General features: G+C 39.4%; 1 protein-coding gene across 2 annotated transcripts; it reads right to left on the reverse strand.

Moving 5' to 3' along the window:
* Nucleotides 1-926: 926 nt before the first annotated feature.
* LOC102950322 (early activation antigen CD69-like) lies at nucleotides 927-11,296 on the reverse strand. 2 transcript variants are annotated; one of them, XM_007093304.2, is made up of 5 exons: nucleotides 11,113-11,295; nucleotides 10,495-10,584; nucleotides 5,521-5,708; nucleotides 4,457-4,563; nucleotides 927-1,087 (listed from the first exon to the last, which is right to left on the reverse strand). In XM_007093304.2, exons 1-5 carry the CDS (start codon nucleotides 11,186-11,188, stop codon nucleotides 973-975), a joined length of 576 nt encoding a protein of 191 aa, XP_007093366.1. In that variant the 5' UTR covers nucleotides 11,189-11,295; the 3' UTR covers nucleotides 927-972. The 2 variants fall into 2 exon arrangements, with proteins under 2 accessions (XP_007093366.1, XP_007093367.1); XM_007093305.2 differs by lacking the exon at nucleotides 10,495-10,584 and having other exon boundaries at nucleotides 11,113-11,296.
* Nucleotides 11,297-17,327: the final 6,031 nt, after the last annotated feature.

Genomic DNA, 17,327 nt, shown 5'->3' on the forward strand with positions numbered 1-17,327 from the left:
GGCACCTGGGTGGCTCAGTGAGTTAAATGTCTGACTCTCAGTTTGAGCTCAGGTCACAATCTCACGGTTTCATGAGTTCAAGCCCCAAGGTGGGCTCTGTGTTGAGAGTTAAGAGTCTGCTTGGGATTCTCTCTCCCTCTCTCCTGCGCCTCCCCCCCACCCTTGCACTGTCTTTCAAAAATAAACTTTAAAAAATACATATGATCTGGGCTCTAAATCCCATAGATTTGTGAAAGATAGATTTCCATGATTTCTTCAAGTCACAAGGGCATCTTCCCTCACATTCTGCTCTCTAAATATTCATGTTTTGCTCACCACGACCCACATCCCAAAGCCCGATTCCTTCCGTGGTTTCAGCGACAGCAAATCCTTGCGATACAATTCTTCAGCTCGGTAATCTGAATAAAGATCTAGGAAACCGTGAAAAATTGTACATGGCTCAGTATAAATTCATTTTCAGGGGATTTGGTCTTTGATGGTGATGCAAAGTCAGAAACCCTAATTAATCTCTGAACACCTCTCCCGTGGCCTTCTCTCCGAATTCTAAATGTGTTAACATACCACTGGAGGCTGAGTGGAACACCCAATGCTCACTCCATGCTTCATGTCTTATCTCTTGTAGGCAGATGTAGTTGAAGTTCAGAGGAGTAAAGGAATCTTTCACTGCCTTCTCTTTACCCTCCAATCTGTTCCCCTGAGGTGTGCTGTTGAATCAGTTATGAACACGACCACCATCGTACCCATAGGCTTAGACACAACAGCTTATGTGGCTTAGCAACGTCATGTAAAACCTCAGTGTAGTTTCTTGACTTCTTAAATTACCATTTAAATGAAGAGAAGTCATTGAAAACTTCACCAAGCATCTTAAAACATATGTCTGATAAGAAGAAAAATGTATATACATGAATGTACGATGAATAAAAAAGTTTGTCTTTCATTACTTTATTCGCTGTATTCTGGGGAACCCTTTGTCTAAGGACAACGGGGTTCTCTGCCACATATATATTTCATTGTGTTATCACAATTGGCACTGCTTATTCTCTTGTGAAGCATGAAGGCGCACATTCCACTTCCTTCAATATTGAACCTGGAACAAAATAAGGAGATTATTTACCGAACCTCATGAAAACTAACTGGGCACAGCCTAAAATAGGTAACTTTGCTGATTATGTTTCAAAATGTGCAATGTAGAGGTGCCTGGGTGGTTCAGTTGGTTAAGCGTCCAACCTCAGCTCAGGTCACGATCTCACAGTTCATGGGTTTGAGCCCCGTGTCGGGCTCTGTGCTGACAGCCCGGAGCCTGAAGCCTGCTTCCGATTCTGTGTCTCCCTTTCTCTCTGCCCCTCCCCTGCTTGCCCTCTGTATCTCTCTGTTTTCTCGAACAGATTTCCATTCTCAAAAATGAATAAACACTAAAAAAAAAAAAAGAAAGAAAGAAAGAAAAACAAAATCAAACCAAAATGTGCAATGCAAAAGCAATAGAGGGATGAAACGAGCTGCTTCTCTCTATTTCAACCTCCAAACTTCTCCCCAGGATGGGAGGGTGGGAAGAAACGAACACCAGGCAACTTTACTGCAATAACAACAAAGAATCCTGGAACTTTATGCTGTATTATAATGTAGTAAACATGGAAAATCACTTTGTGAAGGGTTAGATTCTTCTTTTTATACACTGAAATAAGAATAAGTAAATAAATATATTCAGCCTTTTAAAGATCACATACAGGGAGAGTGTGACTGATATTTGAATCCCCCTGCACACATTTAAAACACTGATATATCTTAAGGCCGAAATAAGTGTTCCCTGATCCATTTTTTGAAGCCATGACCATAGTAATAGTGAAATAAGTATTCTTCACTTGATGGACTATGACAGAGGTAAATAATCATAAATAAAATATCTAGAAAGGGTTTTCTAAGTTCTTATCTTAGGTCACATAAAACACACGAAATTGAAAACTCAGAGTGAGAAAAAAGAAAAAGAGAATGTTGTTAGGATAAATACCTGGGTATATGGCAACTGAAATGCTTTTAGCCCTTCATTTTTGAGGAACTTTGTAAGACTGGTGTAAACCCTAATTTCTTTTTTTTTTTTAATTTTTTTTAACGTTTATTCATTTTTGAGAGACAGAGCAGGGAAGGGGCAGAGAGAGGGAGACACAGAATCCGAAACAGGCTCCAGGCTCTGAGCTGTCAGCAACAGAGCCCGACGCGGGGCTCGAACTCACGGACCGCGAGATCATGACCTGAGTTGAAGTCGGACGCTCAACCGACTGAGCCACCCAGGTGCCCCTACTCTCCTAATTTCTAGGTTGCCTTCAACATTCCATCCTGCTTATCTCCAAAACACAGGTATATTTCTGGGCCTTCACATACCCTAGTGCCAATTGTTACGGGCTTAATTCTGTACCTCTCCCAGTTCGTATGTTTATGACCTGACCCATAGTGGTTCAGAATGCAACCATATGAAGAGATAATGTGTTTAAAGATGTGATTAAGTTCAAATGAGGTCTTCAGGGTGAGCCCTCATCCAATGTTACTGGTGTCCTCATAGGAAGAGGCTTGGACCCAGATAGGCATGTGCACAGAGGGAAGACCATGCGAAGACACAGAAGGAGAAGACAGTCATCTACAGGCCAAGGGGAGAGGCCCCAGAAGAAATTGGCCCTCCTGACACCTTGGTCTGGTAGTTCTTGCCTCCAGAACTTGTTTATGCTGTCCAGTCTGTGGTATTTTTTACAGGAGCCTTAGCAAACGAATACACCATCTTTTTTTTTTTTTTTTTTTAAGGTTTGTTCATTTTTCAGAGACAGAGTGTGGTGGGTGGGGAGGGGCAGAGAGAGAGAGGGAGACACAGAATCCGAATCAGCACAGAGCCCGACTCGGGGCTCAAACTCACGGACCGTGAGATCATGACCTGAGTTGAAGTCAGACGCTCAACCGACTGAGCCACCCAGGCGTCCCTAATACACCATCTTTAACCAACTTCTATTTTTACTCCTTCCTCACCTTTTTTTTTTTTAACGGGACTATATATAATATATAATATCATGTTAAACTGCCAATATTTTCTTGCCAGAAAATAAGTATTACATTTGAAAGTCAGAAAGTTGCATTTATATTCTACCTTTTCTTACATTTTTCAAAGTTGGCTATATTTTTATCCTCAAATCATTGTGTGGGTATTTTCACCCCAAATTGGATATAAATACAATGATAACAGGATAAGTTTCTCTATATTTAGAAAGTCCTGCTGTTTCCTTTATCATGTCATATGCCTCATATCATATCTAGCACAGTATGTCATAAAACTAGTACAGTACCTATTTAACTAGGTGCTAAATAAACTGTAGCTAGAAGTTTCCTCCATGGGGAACTCAATATTCTATTCCTTTCTCCTCTCTGAGTTGGAAAATGTCTTAAGTGTTTCAAAAGCAAAAATAGACTCAAGAGGTACAATCAGTTCTTCAGGCTAAGGAACATAGAGAAGTTCAAGAATTTTATTTATTTATTTATTTATTTATTTATTTATTTATTTATAACGTTTATTTTTGAGACAGAGAGAGACAGAGCATGAACGGGAAGGGTCAGAGAGAGGGAGACACAGAATCCGAAACAGGTTCCAGGCCCTGAGCTGTCAGCACAGAGCCCGACGCGGGGGTCGAACTCACGGACCATGAGATCATGACCTGAGCCAAAGTCGGCCGCTTAACCGACTGAGCCACCCAGGCGCCCCGAGAAGTTCAAGAATTTTAAACAAAGGTCTATTATTTAAAAATAGAGCGTACATTGGGGCACCTGCATGGCTCAGTCGGTTAAGCGTCCGACTTCAGCTCAGGTCATGATCTCACAGTTCGTGGGTTCGAGCCCCACGTCGGGCTTTGTGCTGACAGCTCAGAGCCTGGAGCCTGCTTCAGATTCTGTGTCTCCCTCTCTCTCTGCCCCTCCCTGGCTCATACTCTGTCTCTCTCTGTCTCTCTCTCTCAAAAATAAATAAACATTAAAAAGATTTTTTTAAATAAAAAAAAAAATAGAGCGTACATTTTCTCTTTCTCACTCATTCCCTTCCATTTCAGGCCACTAGTGTGTGTGGTAAGTGTAAGCTTGAGTATACTTTCTCAGACTCCCCTATCAATGACAGACCCCCAACAAACAAAGGCAAAACCCCAAGAGGAAATAGTCAAGGATCAAACTACTTTGATTTTTCTCTAGGCTAGGATAAAAACAATACTTGGGGTACATATGTCGTATATATAGTCCACCTTACCTTATAGAAGTAGATGTTGATATTTAATGCCAAACCCCGACTAAAGACTGTATATTTGTTTGAACATGGCATCCATATATTGACAGTTTTGGGGACATAATGTGGAGGCAACTATAGGGGTAGCTGATTATAGACTCAGAATCCTTACTATACTTAACACATTCAATAATAAATGCCATGAAGGCTTACCAATTGCTGAATGTATCTCCATTTACCCACATCCACGGTGTGCTTGCATTGAGTTTTTTCAGTCCAATCCAATAGGAAGAAGTTCCCAGATGGGGCATCAACATTTCCTTTTATGAAATACAGGGTGTTATAATGGATCTCTCCTAGTTTTCTCATTCTCATTACCTCTAATGCTATGGTCCTTCTCCGGGCCCATTATCCTCTTGCTAGGGTTATCCCAATTGCCTTGTAGCATGGCACTCTGCTTTTGTATTTGCCACTCATTAGCTCATCACAGCAAAGCAAATGATGCTTTCAAGTCAGATCAAGTCTCACTTGATCAAGTCAGATCATGTCTCACTTTTGTTCATAGTTCTGCAATATCTCCCTAATTTTACTTGGAGGAAGACCAAAGTATTTACAATAGCCTCCAAGACCCTAATCATCCACATTCCTCACTCACTCCCTCATGCTAGGCACATTGGCTGTTTTGTTTTGTTTTGTTTTTTCTGGTCCTTGAATATTCCAGGCATACACCTACCTTAAGGTCCATGCTCCAGATGTTTCTTCTTCTTGGGAAGCTTATCCCCCAGATATTCCTCTAACCAACTCTCTTAACTACTTTACAGTTTTGCTCAGTGCCATCATCTCAACGAAATAAGACTATCCTACTTGCAGCCTATCCACCTAGGACACTCATAATATTGCTTATGTATCTATCTATATATCTATATCTATATATCATATCATATCATATTCATATATGTCATATCCATAAATCATGTATATGTATATAAAAATTTACTACCTTCTAAAATACTATGTAATTTAATATATTTAATTTATATTATATTATATATATATTTATATATATTTAATATATATATATTTAATATATTTAATATATTTTAACATATTTATTACGATTATGTTTTATTCCCTGTCGCTTCCTTTGGAATCTAAGCTCCATAAAGGCAAAAGTCTTTGTTTTGTTGACTGATCTATCACACCCTTGAAGTATACTTGTCATATAATAGCTAGTCAATAAATTAAATGAGATTTATATTGTGAAAGAGAAATCTAACCACTTCATTCTTGGAGTTGAATATGGCCAGAGATCCACGATAGGCTATGCAGTTTTCTTGACCCTCTATCCAAGTTTTTTCACGTTCAGATTGAAAGAAGCAATTATTATTGATTTGGTTCCAGTCTTGTGGACATATAGTTTCATCCTCAGAGCATGTACTGTCATTAAGTATCTTTGGCTTTTTAACTAAAATTAACACAATGGTAGAAAAAAAAATGAAGAAAGTATAGGACAAAGGAAGAGTCTCACATTTAGGGTAAAAGATATATTTTGGATTGAGAAAATGTATTTTACTTCCATATTCAATTCAAATGATTTAACTTCAAACCTCAGCTCAAAAAAAGAAAAGATCAAGAACATAGAATGAAAGAAATCGCCATTGAAGAATGAAGGTGTATGTATAATTTAAGATTAGCAATAATAGACAAATAAACATCCAGAAACTAATCTTTAGCCAGTTTCCTCCCATTTTTTATACTACTGGCATTTTCTCTATTCATCCATTTCTTTCCTATTCATCCACTTCCTTTCCACTGTAAATAAACCAATTGTAAATAAATCCATAACATCAGAGGGGTGGTTTCCTATTGCTGACTTAATTGAAACTTGACTGTCTTTCAAGAACAACATTCCCACAGGAGTTGGAGGTGTTCCTTTGTTCTTAAGCACAAAAGAATGCAGGGAAATAAAGATCAGGATTTTACGAGTTTTCTACCATCCACTTTTTACTTTCCAACTTACTGCAACTAGATAGATGAAGTTACTTGTTAAGGTACAGCCCTGAGAAACAGAAGGCTCACCAAAAGGACACCTCTTCACATCTGAAATATATGACGGGTTTATAGTCAGGCCTATGAATGAGAGAATCTTCAAATGGGAAAGAAAACAACAGTGTAGGACTATTCACATGAGCCCCGGTATAAAAACCAAGTGGAAAAATCAGGTCACCAAAATTATCTGAAAGTATCAAGCTCAAAATGATGTTAAAGTTTGGTGTTGAAATAAAAAGCTTGTACAAAACTCAAGTGTTTGGTTCAGAACCTGGGTTACCAGAAAACCAAGTTTTGTCGTTCATTCACTAATTCATTCATTCATTCAACAACTACCAGTTGAGTTTCTATCATGTGGCAGATATTTTTGTAGCTCTAGGAATACAACAGTGTACATGCAAAACAAAAAAAAATCCTTGCTTGATGGGACTTGCATGTCTACTGAATTATATAGTTTGTCATAAAATATATCAGAGTGAAGGTGATTAGTATTATTGCTGGAAAGACTTGCAATTTTAACACAGTAGTCAGGATAGGATTCAACCAGAGGTTAATATTTACTAAAAGTTTGAACCAACTAAGCTAGTGAGGAATATGCACATTTAGGGGGAGATTTTCCCAAGCAAAGAAGAAAAAGAAAAAAAAAAAAAAACAGTACAAAGGACCAAGGTGAAGTGCCTGGCTTGTTAATAAAACGGTGAGGATGCTTGAAGGTGCCCGGATGGCTCAGTTGAGCGTCCAGCTTTGGCTCAGGTCACGATCTCACAGTTTGTGGGTTCCAGCCCCGCATCGGGCTCTGTGCTGATGTCTCAGAGCCTGGAGCCTGTTTTGGATTCTGTGTCTCCCTCTCTTTCTCTCTCTCTCTCTGCCCTCCCCAGCTAGCACTCTCTCTTTCTCAAAAACAAATAAACATTAAAAAGTTAAAAAATTTTAAAAAAGAGAGAGAGTGAGGATGCTGGTACAACTGAAGACGACTGAGTGAAGAGGCAAGTAAGTAGCAGGGAATGAGATCACAAAGGTAATTGGGTGACTGGACCCAACAGAGTCTGGAGGCCATCTGCAAGAATGTGGCATTACTCCAAGTGAATGAAAAACCAATGCAGCATTTTAAAGAGATCTGATTTGTTTTTTAAAAAATGTGTTTAAAATATACTGTAGAAGTGTACTGAGCAGTACGATGGCCACTAGCTACACGTGGCTATCAATCATTTGAAATGTGGCCCGTCCAATTCCAAAAGTCCCAGAAGCGTAAAATACACACGGAATATCAACAACAGACTACAACAATTTTTTAAATATCATGAATGATTAATCTATTGATATGTGGTGAGGTGATAATATACTGACCATACAGTTGTTAACCTGAATTTTTCAGGAGGCAATAATCAAGCAAAAGCATTGTTGTGGAATCAAAGAGTTGCAATTCAGGGTACACAGACTTGAGTACAATCCAAAATAGCATCCCACTTGGGAACAAAAGTCAGGGGTTCTTTAAGATGAGAGAGCAATGTTTTTTGCTTTGTTTTTTTTTAATATTTTATTTTGTTTTATTTATTTTATTTTATTTTTGAAGGAGAGAGAGAGACAGAGCATGAGCAGGGGAGGAGCAGAGAGAGGGAGACACAGTATCCGAAGCAGGCTCCAGGCTCCGAGCCGTCAGCACAGAGCCCGATGTGGTGCTCGAACCCACAAACTGCGAGATCGTGACCTGAGCTGAAGCCGGACGCTCAACCGACTGAGCCACCCAGGCGCCCCGAGAGCATATATTGCTTACGAAGAATTTTAATTGGTGCTGGTAGCTAAAAATTAATCTTGGCTAAGCACAGGTGGTTTGTCACTGAACAAAAGTCCATTACTGTAGCACATCGCAGGTGTTCTGGTGGAGTCCTTGGACTATTTGGGGTTTGGCCCAGTTCAGCTGTTCAGGAGGACGTGCATAAGGCCTACCTCCTTAATGACCTCCTGGATGCCTTTTAAAACACCTTGACATAAGTGACCCCATATTATTTCAGTTTTCACACTGGGTTAAATACAAAATACAATTAAACCAATTTTCATTTGTTTTTCACTTTCTTACTGGGGCTTCTAAAATATAAATGTTGTCTGTGGTCCCTATCACATTTTCAGTGGATAACTTTGCTCTAAGAGGGAAAGGGTGGGAGAGGGAAGAACATTTAGAAAAGAGGATGCTGGCAAGGTATGAGGTAGTAACAGTAGAAGTGGGGAAAAGGACTCAGATACTAGTTATATTTTGAAAGACCAGGAAGACTTTGCCGGTTATTTTGGAGGCTAGTGGATTGGAAAAAAGAGTCAAACATGGCTATAAGATTTTTGGTTTGACTCTTAAAAACTGAGAACAAACTGAGGGTTGATGGGGGGTGGGAGGGAGGGGAGGGTGGGTGACGGGTATTGAGGAGGGCATCTTTTGGGATGAGCACTGGGTGTTGCATGGAAACCAATTTGACAATAAATTTCATGTATTAAAAAAATAAAATAAAATAAAAATAAATAAATAAATAAATAAATAATAAATAAATAAATAATAAAAAATTTTACTGGAAAAAAAAGATTTTTGGTTTGAAAATTGGAAAGACCAAGTTGCTATTTCCTGAGGTAAGGAAGACCCAGATAGAAGAGGTTATGGGAGAGAGACAGACTAAGACTTCGACTTGGGTAATGTATTAGACAGTCAAGTTGGTGGATTGAAATATTTGAAATTCAGTGAAGAAACCCAGATTGGAGATGTGTATTTGGAGGCGATCAGAATTATATGACATTTAGAGTTGTAAGCATGGTTCAGATTGCCCAGGGTGCAAGGGTAGATACAGAGGGGACTTGCTCAGGGACTGAGCCCCAAGGCACCCCAAAGTTAAGAGGTCAGGGAGAGAAGAAAGAATAAACAAAGTAAAGCTGGAAGAAGCCAATAAATTAGGTAGAAAGCATACCATGCGGCAACACAGAAGTTGCCAATGAACTTGAAAGACAAATTCAGTAGACAGAAAAGGAAGTGGAACCTGACCAGAGTACGTTTAACAGAAAATGGGAAGACAGAATTTAGAAAAAAAATTGGCAAAAAATTCAAGGTGGTTGCTGTAACAGAAGAAAAAAAAGAAAGTAATTGGTAGCTAAAGAAGGAGTAAGGGCTAATGAATTTTATTTTCAAGGTAAGAGAGATATCACCATCATATATTGCTGATGGAGACGTTTCAGTTGAGTGTGAAAAAACTATAATGTAGGAGAGAGGGGAATATTACCCAAGTAATATAACCGATTGGTGAGAGGCTATAGAATCTAGTGTGGGGCACAAATACTCCATCTACAGTACCTGGAATCTAGACAGAGTATATGGGTAGGGATAGAGGTAAAAAAGTAGATGTGGTCATGGGAGTCTTTGGGAGTTTTCTAGTAATTGTTATAATTGATGAGGTAAAACGAAAAGCAAAACATAGACTCGAGAGTGAAGATGAAGAAAAAGGCATGAAAGGTCTGGAGAGAAAAGAGAAAGTATAAAATAATCATGTATGGGAGAGAGTTAACGCAGTAGCGAAAACGTGATACGACTGTCAGTCTTCACTCCAATTTTTTGAACGCTTATCACAGTTATTCCTGGTGTGATTCTCTAACACTCGTGTTCTTTCTCTCATCGAAGGCACTCTCTCCTAAATACCTACTTGACCTTAAGTTTCAGTGCAAATACCCCTACCTTCATAAAGTCTTACCTACCAAGGGCAGATTCATAATCTCCTTTTCTTCCTCTTCACATTGAACATACTTGTATTTAACAATTATTTTACGGTTACTATCGGCATAGATACTTGTTTCTTCCATCAAGTATTAATTCCTTTCAGGCCAAAATCCACCGCCCCCCCCACCGCCTTTTCTTTTCTTTTCTTTTCTTTCTTTCTTTCTTTCTTTCTTTCTTTCTTTCTTTCTTCTTTCTTTCTTTCTTTCTTTTTTTTCATCTTGGTAACATCATCACCTAGCACCGTGCCTGAAGTTCAATAGATATTAAGACAATGAACATTCTAGAAGGCAAAGCAGATGACTGGGTTTGAAAAACAATTAGATGCTCTGGCAAGGAGAATGCTTTCTGATTCCAATTGTTCAATGTCAGGGAAGAAGAACAGGCTAGTAGTCACTGGTACCAGACTGAATCAATGATAATACAATTAACATAGTTTTAGCAGAAATCGTTTACTTACATTTTCTAGGAAATTCTAACATTACCCACAGAAGTAAAGCGATGCCTCCACATATACTTGATATGACTAGCATTTTCTTTGTTACTATACCTAAGGAAGATGCATATCATTGTTTATCTTCTAAAGAAAAATAAACAACAAGCAAACAAACAGAAAACTCGCGTGAGATTTGTCTTTTTCTCTACCTGCTCTAGGTGCTTTACAACCCGGCAATTGGAAAATGGGAGAATGAGAAAGGGTACTAAGAGCTGGACCTTTTCAGCAGCAAAAGTCTCAGCAGTGCTTGGCTTCCACTTTTTGGCGCCATTTCTGACCATTATTTTATTGACTCAGTGCTCTTGCCCCGGTTCCAGAATAGAAAACCAAACTTCATCCTGGGACTTTTTAATGAATTTCTGCCTCTTCTAAGAAGGAAAAAATCGGGTGCAGAGGGGTGGATCCACCGTTTCTTTGAATCCTTTGTTTTATTAATGATGCCTGCTTTTATTTCAGGGCCAGGTTATGGACAGTTAAAGAAAAACTGCTCGGACTGCAAGCTGGGATCCAGAAGGGATGGTAGGCTAATCATGGGAGGGCTCAGTTCCTGTACCCAAGGTCAAGCTCCGTGGCGCCCCTTACCTGGCCTCGTGACCTTCTGCTCCATGGCCTGCATCCCATCAGTATCATCGCTATGCTCAGCCCTACTGCCCTCCATCTCGGAGGCTCACTCACGGACAAGGCTCTTCTGTTTTGAGGCTGGGGAAGTAACGGCCTGCGGGCAGGCGTCAACCGCTACCTTTACCCCAGGGGCCAGGGCTCAACAGCCTGGGATTGGCTGGACCACAGAGACAACTCTGAGAACTCAGTCTCTGATTGGCTCCTTCCCTCCCACCTGCTAACCCCCCAGCTGGGCAGGGGAGGGCGATTCCCCTCATTTTGGACGGCTTTATATAGTCACCCTAAAATCTCAAATCTGAGACAATTTTACATGTGGACCGACAGCCTGAAACCTAGCCACAAGGTGGTTTTGCTATCCCTCCTACTTTTTTCAAATACTGCCCCCCCCCCGCACCCCCATTCTTTTCAGTTTTTGAGTTCTAGCTCCCCCTATGGACTGCTTAGGAACAATTGGATAAATTTTAGTGCTTGAATGAAAATTAGTTTCATGTATAGGCAGTCTTCCCTTTCCACAGTGGAATGGGATGATAAAAAATGACACACAGGCAAAAGCCAAGCCATATTACTCTAATAATCAAAGGGGGAAATTATGATTGTTCCTCAATTAAAAAAAATTTTTTTGAAATATTGAAAACTGTTACTCTCCCTCAAAAACATACAGGGAATAAAAAAACTAATAAAGCTATTTTTTTTACAACACTGTATTTAAAACATCAGATATACTGAGGGGCGCCTGGGTGGTTCAGTCAGTTAAGCATCCGACTTTGGCTCAGGTCATGATCTTGTGGTTCGTGGGTTCTAGTCTGGTGTCAGGCTCTGTGCTGACAGCTCGGAGCCTGGGCCCTGCTTCAGAGTCTGTGTCTCCCCCTCTCTCTGCCCCTCCCTCGCTCAAACCTGTCTCTCTCTGCTCTCAAAAATAAATAAACATTAAAAAAAATTTTAAGGGGCGCCTGCGTGGCTCAGTCGGTTGAGCATCCGACATCGGCTCAGGTCACGCACGATCTCACAGCTCTGTGAGTTTGAACCCCACATCGGGCTCTGTGCTGACGGCTGGGAGCCTGGAGCCTGCTTCGGATTCTGTGCCTCCTTCTTTCTCTGCCCCTAACCCACTCGCATTCTGCCTCTGTCTCTCTCAAAAATAAATAAACATTAAAAAAAATTTTTTTAATAAAATCAAAAAAATTTTTTTTAAAAAACATCAGAAACATTGAGAATTCAAGTCTTTTGTTTTATTTTTTTTTTTTAACGTTTATTTATTTTTGAGACAGAGAGAGACAGAGCATGAACAGGGGAAGGGCAGAGAGAGAGGGAGACACAGAATCGGAAGCAGGCTCCAGGCTCTGAGCCATCAGCCCAGAGCCCGACGTGGGGCTCAAACTCACGGACCGTGAGATCGTTACCTGAGCTGAAGTTGGATGCTTAACCGACTGAGCCACCCAGGCGCCCCTTATTTTGTTTTTTAAAAAGCCTAAAAACTTATGAAGAGTGCTCTGAAAATAAAACCAGACCACTTTCTTACACTATACACAAAAATAAACTCAAAATGGATTGAGGACATAGTGTAAAACCTAAAATCATAAAACTCCTAAAAGAAAATGTAAACAGTAATCTCTTGGACATTAGACTTACCAACATGTTTCTGGATATGCCTACTCAGTCAAGCGAAACAAAAACACATATAAACTATTGGGACTACATCAAACTAAAAAGCTTTTGCACAGCCCAGGAAACCTTCAACAAAATGCTAAGACAACCTACTGAATGGGAGAAGATAGTTGCAAGTGATATATCTGATAAGGGGCTAATATCCAAAACCTATGAAGAACTCATACAACTTAATACCAAAACCCCCCAAATAATCATATTTTTAAAAGTGGGTAGAGGGTCTGAATAGACATTTTTCTGAAGAAGACATCCGGATGGCCAACAGACACATGAAAAGATGCCCAGTGTCACTAATCACCAAGAAAATGCAAATCGAAACCACAATAAGATATCAGCTTACACCTGTCAGAATGGCTAGTATAAAAAAAGCAAGAAATAGCAAGTATTGATAAGGACATAGAGAAAAAGGAACTCTTGTGAACTGCTGGTAGGAATGTAAATTGGTGTTGCTACTGTGGAAAACAGTGTGGAAGGAAGATCCTCAAAATATTAAAAATAGAAATATCATACAGTCCAGTAGTTCCACTGTTGGGCATTTAAAATTTTTTTAAATATTTATTTATTTATTTATTTATTTAGAGACAGAGCATGAGCCAGGGAGGGGCAGAGAGAGAGGGAGACAGAATCCGAAGCAGGCTCTAGGCTCTGAGCTGTCGGCACGGAGCCCGACGCAGGGCTTGAACCCACAAGTCGTGAGATCATGACCTGAGCCAAAGTCAGGGGCTTAACTGACTGAGCCACCCAGGTGTCCCTCCACTGTTGGGTATTTATGCAAAGAAAATGCAAATACTAATTTGAAAAGATGTGTGCAGTGCTATGTTCACTGTAGTTTTATTTACAATAGCCAAGATATGGAATCAACCGAAGGGTCCATAGATAGATGAATGGATAAAGAAGATATAGCATATACACAATAGAATATTCCTCAGCCATAAAATAGAATGAAATTTTGCCATTTGTGACAACATGGATGGACCTAGAGAGTATTATGCTGAGTGACAGAAGTCAGACAGAGAGGAGTGCCTGGGTGGCTCAGCCCGTTAGACGCCCAACTTCGGCCCAGGTCATGACCTCATGGTTCATGGGTTCCAGCCCCACGTCGGGCTCTGTGCTGACAGCTCAGAGCCTGGAGCCTACTTCAGATTCTGTGTCTCCCTCTCTCTCTGACCCTCCCCTGCTCGTACTCTGTTGCTCTCTCTCAAAAATAAACATTAAAAATATTTTTTTAAAGAAGTCAGATGGAGAAAGACAAATACCATATGATTTTACTTACATGTGGAATCTAAAAAAAAAAAACAAAAAACAAACCACATAAACAAACAAAAAAAGCAGAAATGGACTCATAAATATAGATAATAAAGTGGGGATACCAGAGGGGAGGGGAAGGGGGTTGCTGTTGGTAAGGTACAAACTTCTAGTTATAAAATAAATAAGTCACAGGGATGAAAAGTACAGCATAGGGAATATGGTCAATAATATTATAATGATATGGTGACAGATGATAATTACACGTGTCGTGGTGAGCACTGGATAATTTATAGAATTGTCAAATCCCTCTATTGTATACGTGAAACTAATACAATATTGTATGCCCACTATACCTCAATACACTTTTTTAAATTAAAAAAACAAAATTAAAAAAAAAAAAGTTTTGCATTAAAACAAAAGTTGAACAGTCTTGCCTTCTTGCTTTGTAACCAATAACACGGTCCAAGCATCTTTTCTATGCTTTCTTAAACTTTCATACTTCTAAGTATGGGCTTTCCACATTTCATTTTTTTTTTTTTTTTTTTTTTGCATCTGGAACAAAATTCCTCTGGCTGCATGTCTAGAGTTTCTCCAAAAGTGGAAGTATTAATATGCTCATGATCAGCTATTTCTTTTTACTTGACTTTCTGTTTTCGACTTGACTTTCGCTTTCATTCAGCACTATCACTTTTGTTTCTTTGCTACATTTTAATGATTTTTTACCAGTTCCCTCTTTTGCTTATTTATTTTTGTAAGATATCACATGAGTTTATCATTATGAGATGAAGCGGTAACATAACATGACACTTAATTGTCTAAGTGTTAACTAAAAACAGATGCACATTAATTAGTCATTGACAGACTTACAAGGACATTACATGATTGGTCATTGATCACCATGCATATCTACTTTATACATCGTGATTCGCAGGCTGAAAGACTGGCAGTGAAGTTTGTACTTTATACAATTAGAGTAAATATACCATGCATATATTATAAATATGCATAACTATACTGGAAAACTAAAATTTGAAACATGTAGCTGGAACATGGTGGTATTTAACTCAACCATGATAGATGAATTTTGTGCCTATCAGACCGTAAAAAGTAATGTACAATCACCCCTAACACATACATACATTCTCTTGTAAAGGTACATATAAAAATAAAAATATATACACATACACACCCACATTATATATATATATGTGTATACACATATATATGTGTATATACGTATATACACACACACATTATGTACATATATACTTTATACCTATGTTATGGACTAAATGCGTACTTACAAAATTCATATGGTGAAACCCTACCCCCTCAATGTGATGGTATTAGGAGATGAGGCTTCTGAGAGGTAATTGGGTTTAGATGAGATAATGGGGGTAGAGATCCCATAATGGAGTGTGTGTGTGTGTATGTGCGTGCGTGTGCGTGTGTATTTCCTATCTATGCTTATTTTTGTCTACTTATCTGATGATTAGGGCACATTAAAGATGCATTACAACAATGTATGCACTATGGTAAGTATTGGTGGGGGTATAAAATGGTGCAGCTATTAGGGAAAACAATAGGGAGGTGCCTCAAAACATTAAACATTGAATTATTATCTGAATCAGCAATTCTATTTCTGGCTATATACTCTCAAAGAATTAAAAGCAGGATTTTGAAGAGATATTTGTAAACCCCATGTTCATAATAGCACTATTCCCAATGGCCACAATATGAAAGCATCCCGAGGATCCATCGATGGATGAATGAATGAAATGTGATATATACCTACCGTGGGATGTTCCCCAGCTTCGAAAAAGCAGAAGATTCTGACAACGTAGATGAAACTTGGGGACGTAATGCTAAGTGAAATAAGCCAGCCACAGAAAAACAAACACTGTGTGATTCCACTTGTATATGGTATGTAGAGTAGTTTAATTCATAGAGACCAAAGTAGAATGATAGTTGCCAGGGACTGAGGGGGTGGGGAGGAGGAAGTGCAAAGTTGTTATTTAAGGCGTTTAAGGTTTCTGTTTTGCAACATGAAAAAGATTCTGCAGACTGGTTGCAAAATGGTGTGAATGCTCTTTCCAGTACTAAACTACATATTTCAAAACAGTTAAGATGGGAAATTTTCTATTACGTGTATTTGGCCACAAATATGTTTAGAATGGTACCGAAGAGGACTGTAGGCAGTGAAACCCTCATAAATGAGAATCCATAAAACTCCAAAAGGTGAGACAGAAAAATCTCTGACAGGAAGTAAGCAACAGGTGGATACGGTGATTTCTGAAAAACCCACGGAATCACTCAGTAAGGTAGCTCTGAGCAGCACACATCTATGCTTCTTCAGTTTTCTCTTCCACTATGTGAGGTTGGAAACACACAGCCCATCCCATCTCCTGTGGGCTACCAGGTCTGAAGTGGTATAGGCTGGAGGAAGACTGTGCTTAAAAAAAATTAATGTTTATTTAGTTTTGAGAGACAGAGTGTGAGCGGGAGAGGGGTAGAGAGAGATGGAGACAGAAAATCCAAAGGATCTGTCAGCACAGAGCCCGCTGTGGGGCTCGAACCCACGAACTGTGAGATCATGACCTGAACTGAAGTTGGATGCTTGGCAGACGGAGCCACCCAGGCAGAGGAGAATAGTGTTTTTAACATGAGGTTTACATTTAAGTTTGAATAGAAGAGTTTGGAGTTTGGAGATTCTGCTGGACATAATAATTTCTGAAATGAGACTCTTAACGATTTCTGAAAAGAACCACAAAAGCTATGAGACTGACCCCAAACTGTTCAGGTGTGGGGGGAAAAAAGTCTCCGAGAGTTTTATGCAATGAAAGACTGAAGTTCATTTCTGTGCACACACGCAGAGCTACAGTCCTTACAAAACACCAGATTCATCTGTTTTCCTAGCCTCTGATCTCTGTCTGTACATTCTTCCCATTTTCATGAACATAGCTGAAGGTTGCGGGTTTACGGTTCCTCCTTGATGATAAACTTGGCGATCAGTTCCTGGTAGGTGGGAGGGAAGGCCGACAGAACCGTAAGAAATATCCCAGCCATAAAAATTACGTTTGAAATACACACAGTGTTTTCCTGGAATCTCATGGCTGAGTTTTTCTTCTGTTTAGTTCATTAACTCTCCCTTAAGGAAGTGTTTTCAGATTTTTCAGAACGTACTGTATCCTCTAAACCTTTTTTCCTCATTTTGCATGTTTACAGTCCTGGGTGTTGAGCAGAGCTACTTTCCAATGAGCATT

This window comes from Panthera tigris, chromosome B4 (genome assembly GCF_018350195.1).
Source record: "Panthera tigris isolate Pti1 chromosome B4, P.tigris_Pti1_mat1.1, whole genome shotgun sequence".
Classification (NCBI taxonomy): domain Eukaryota; kingdom Metazoa; phylum Chordata; class Mammalia; order Carnivora; family Felidae; genus Panthera; species Panthera tigris.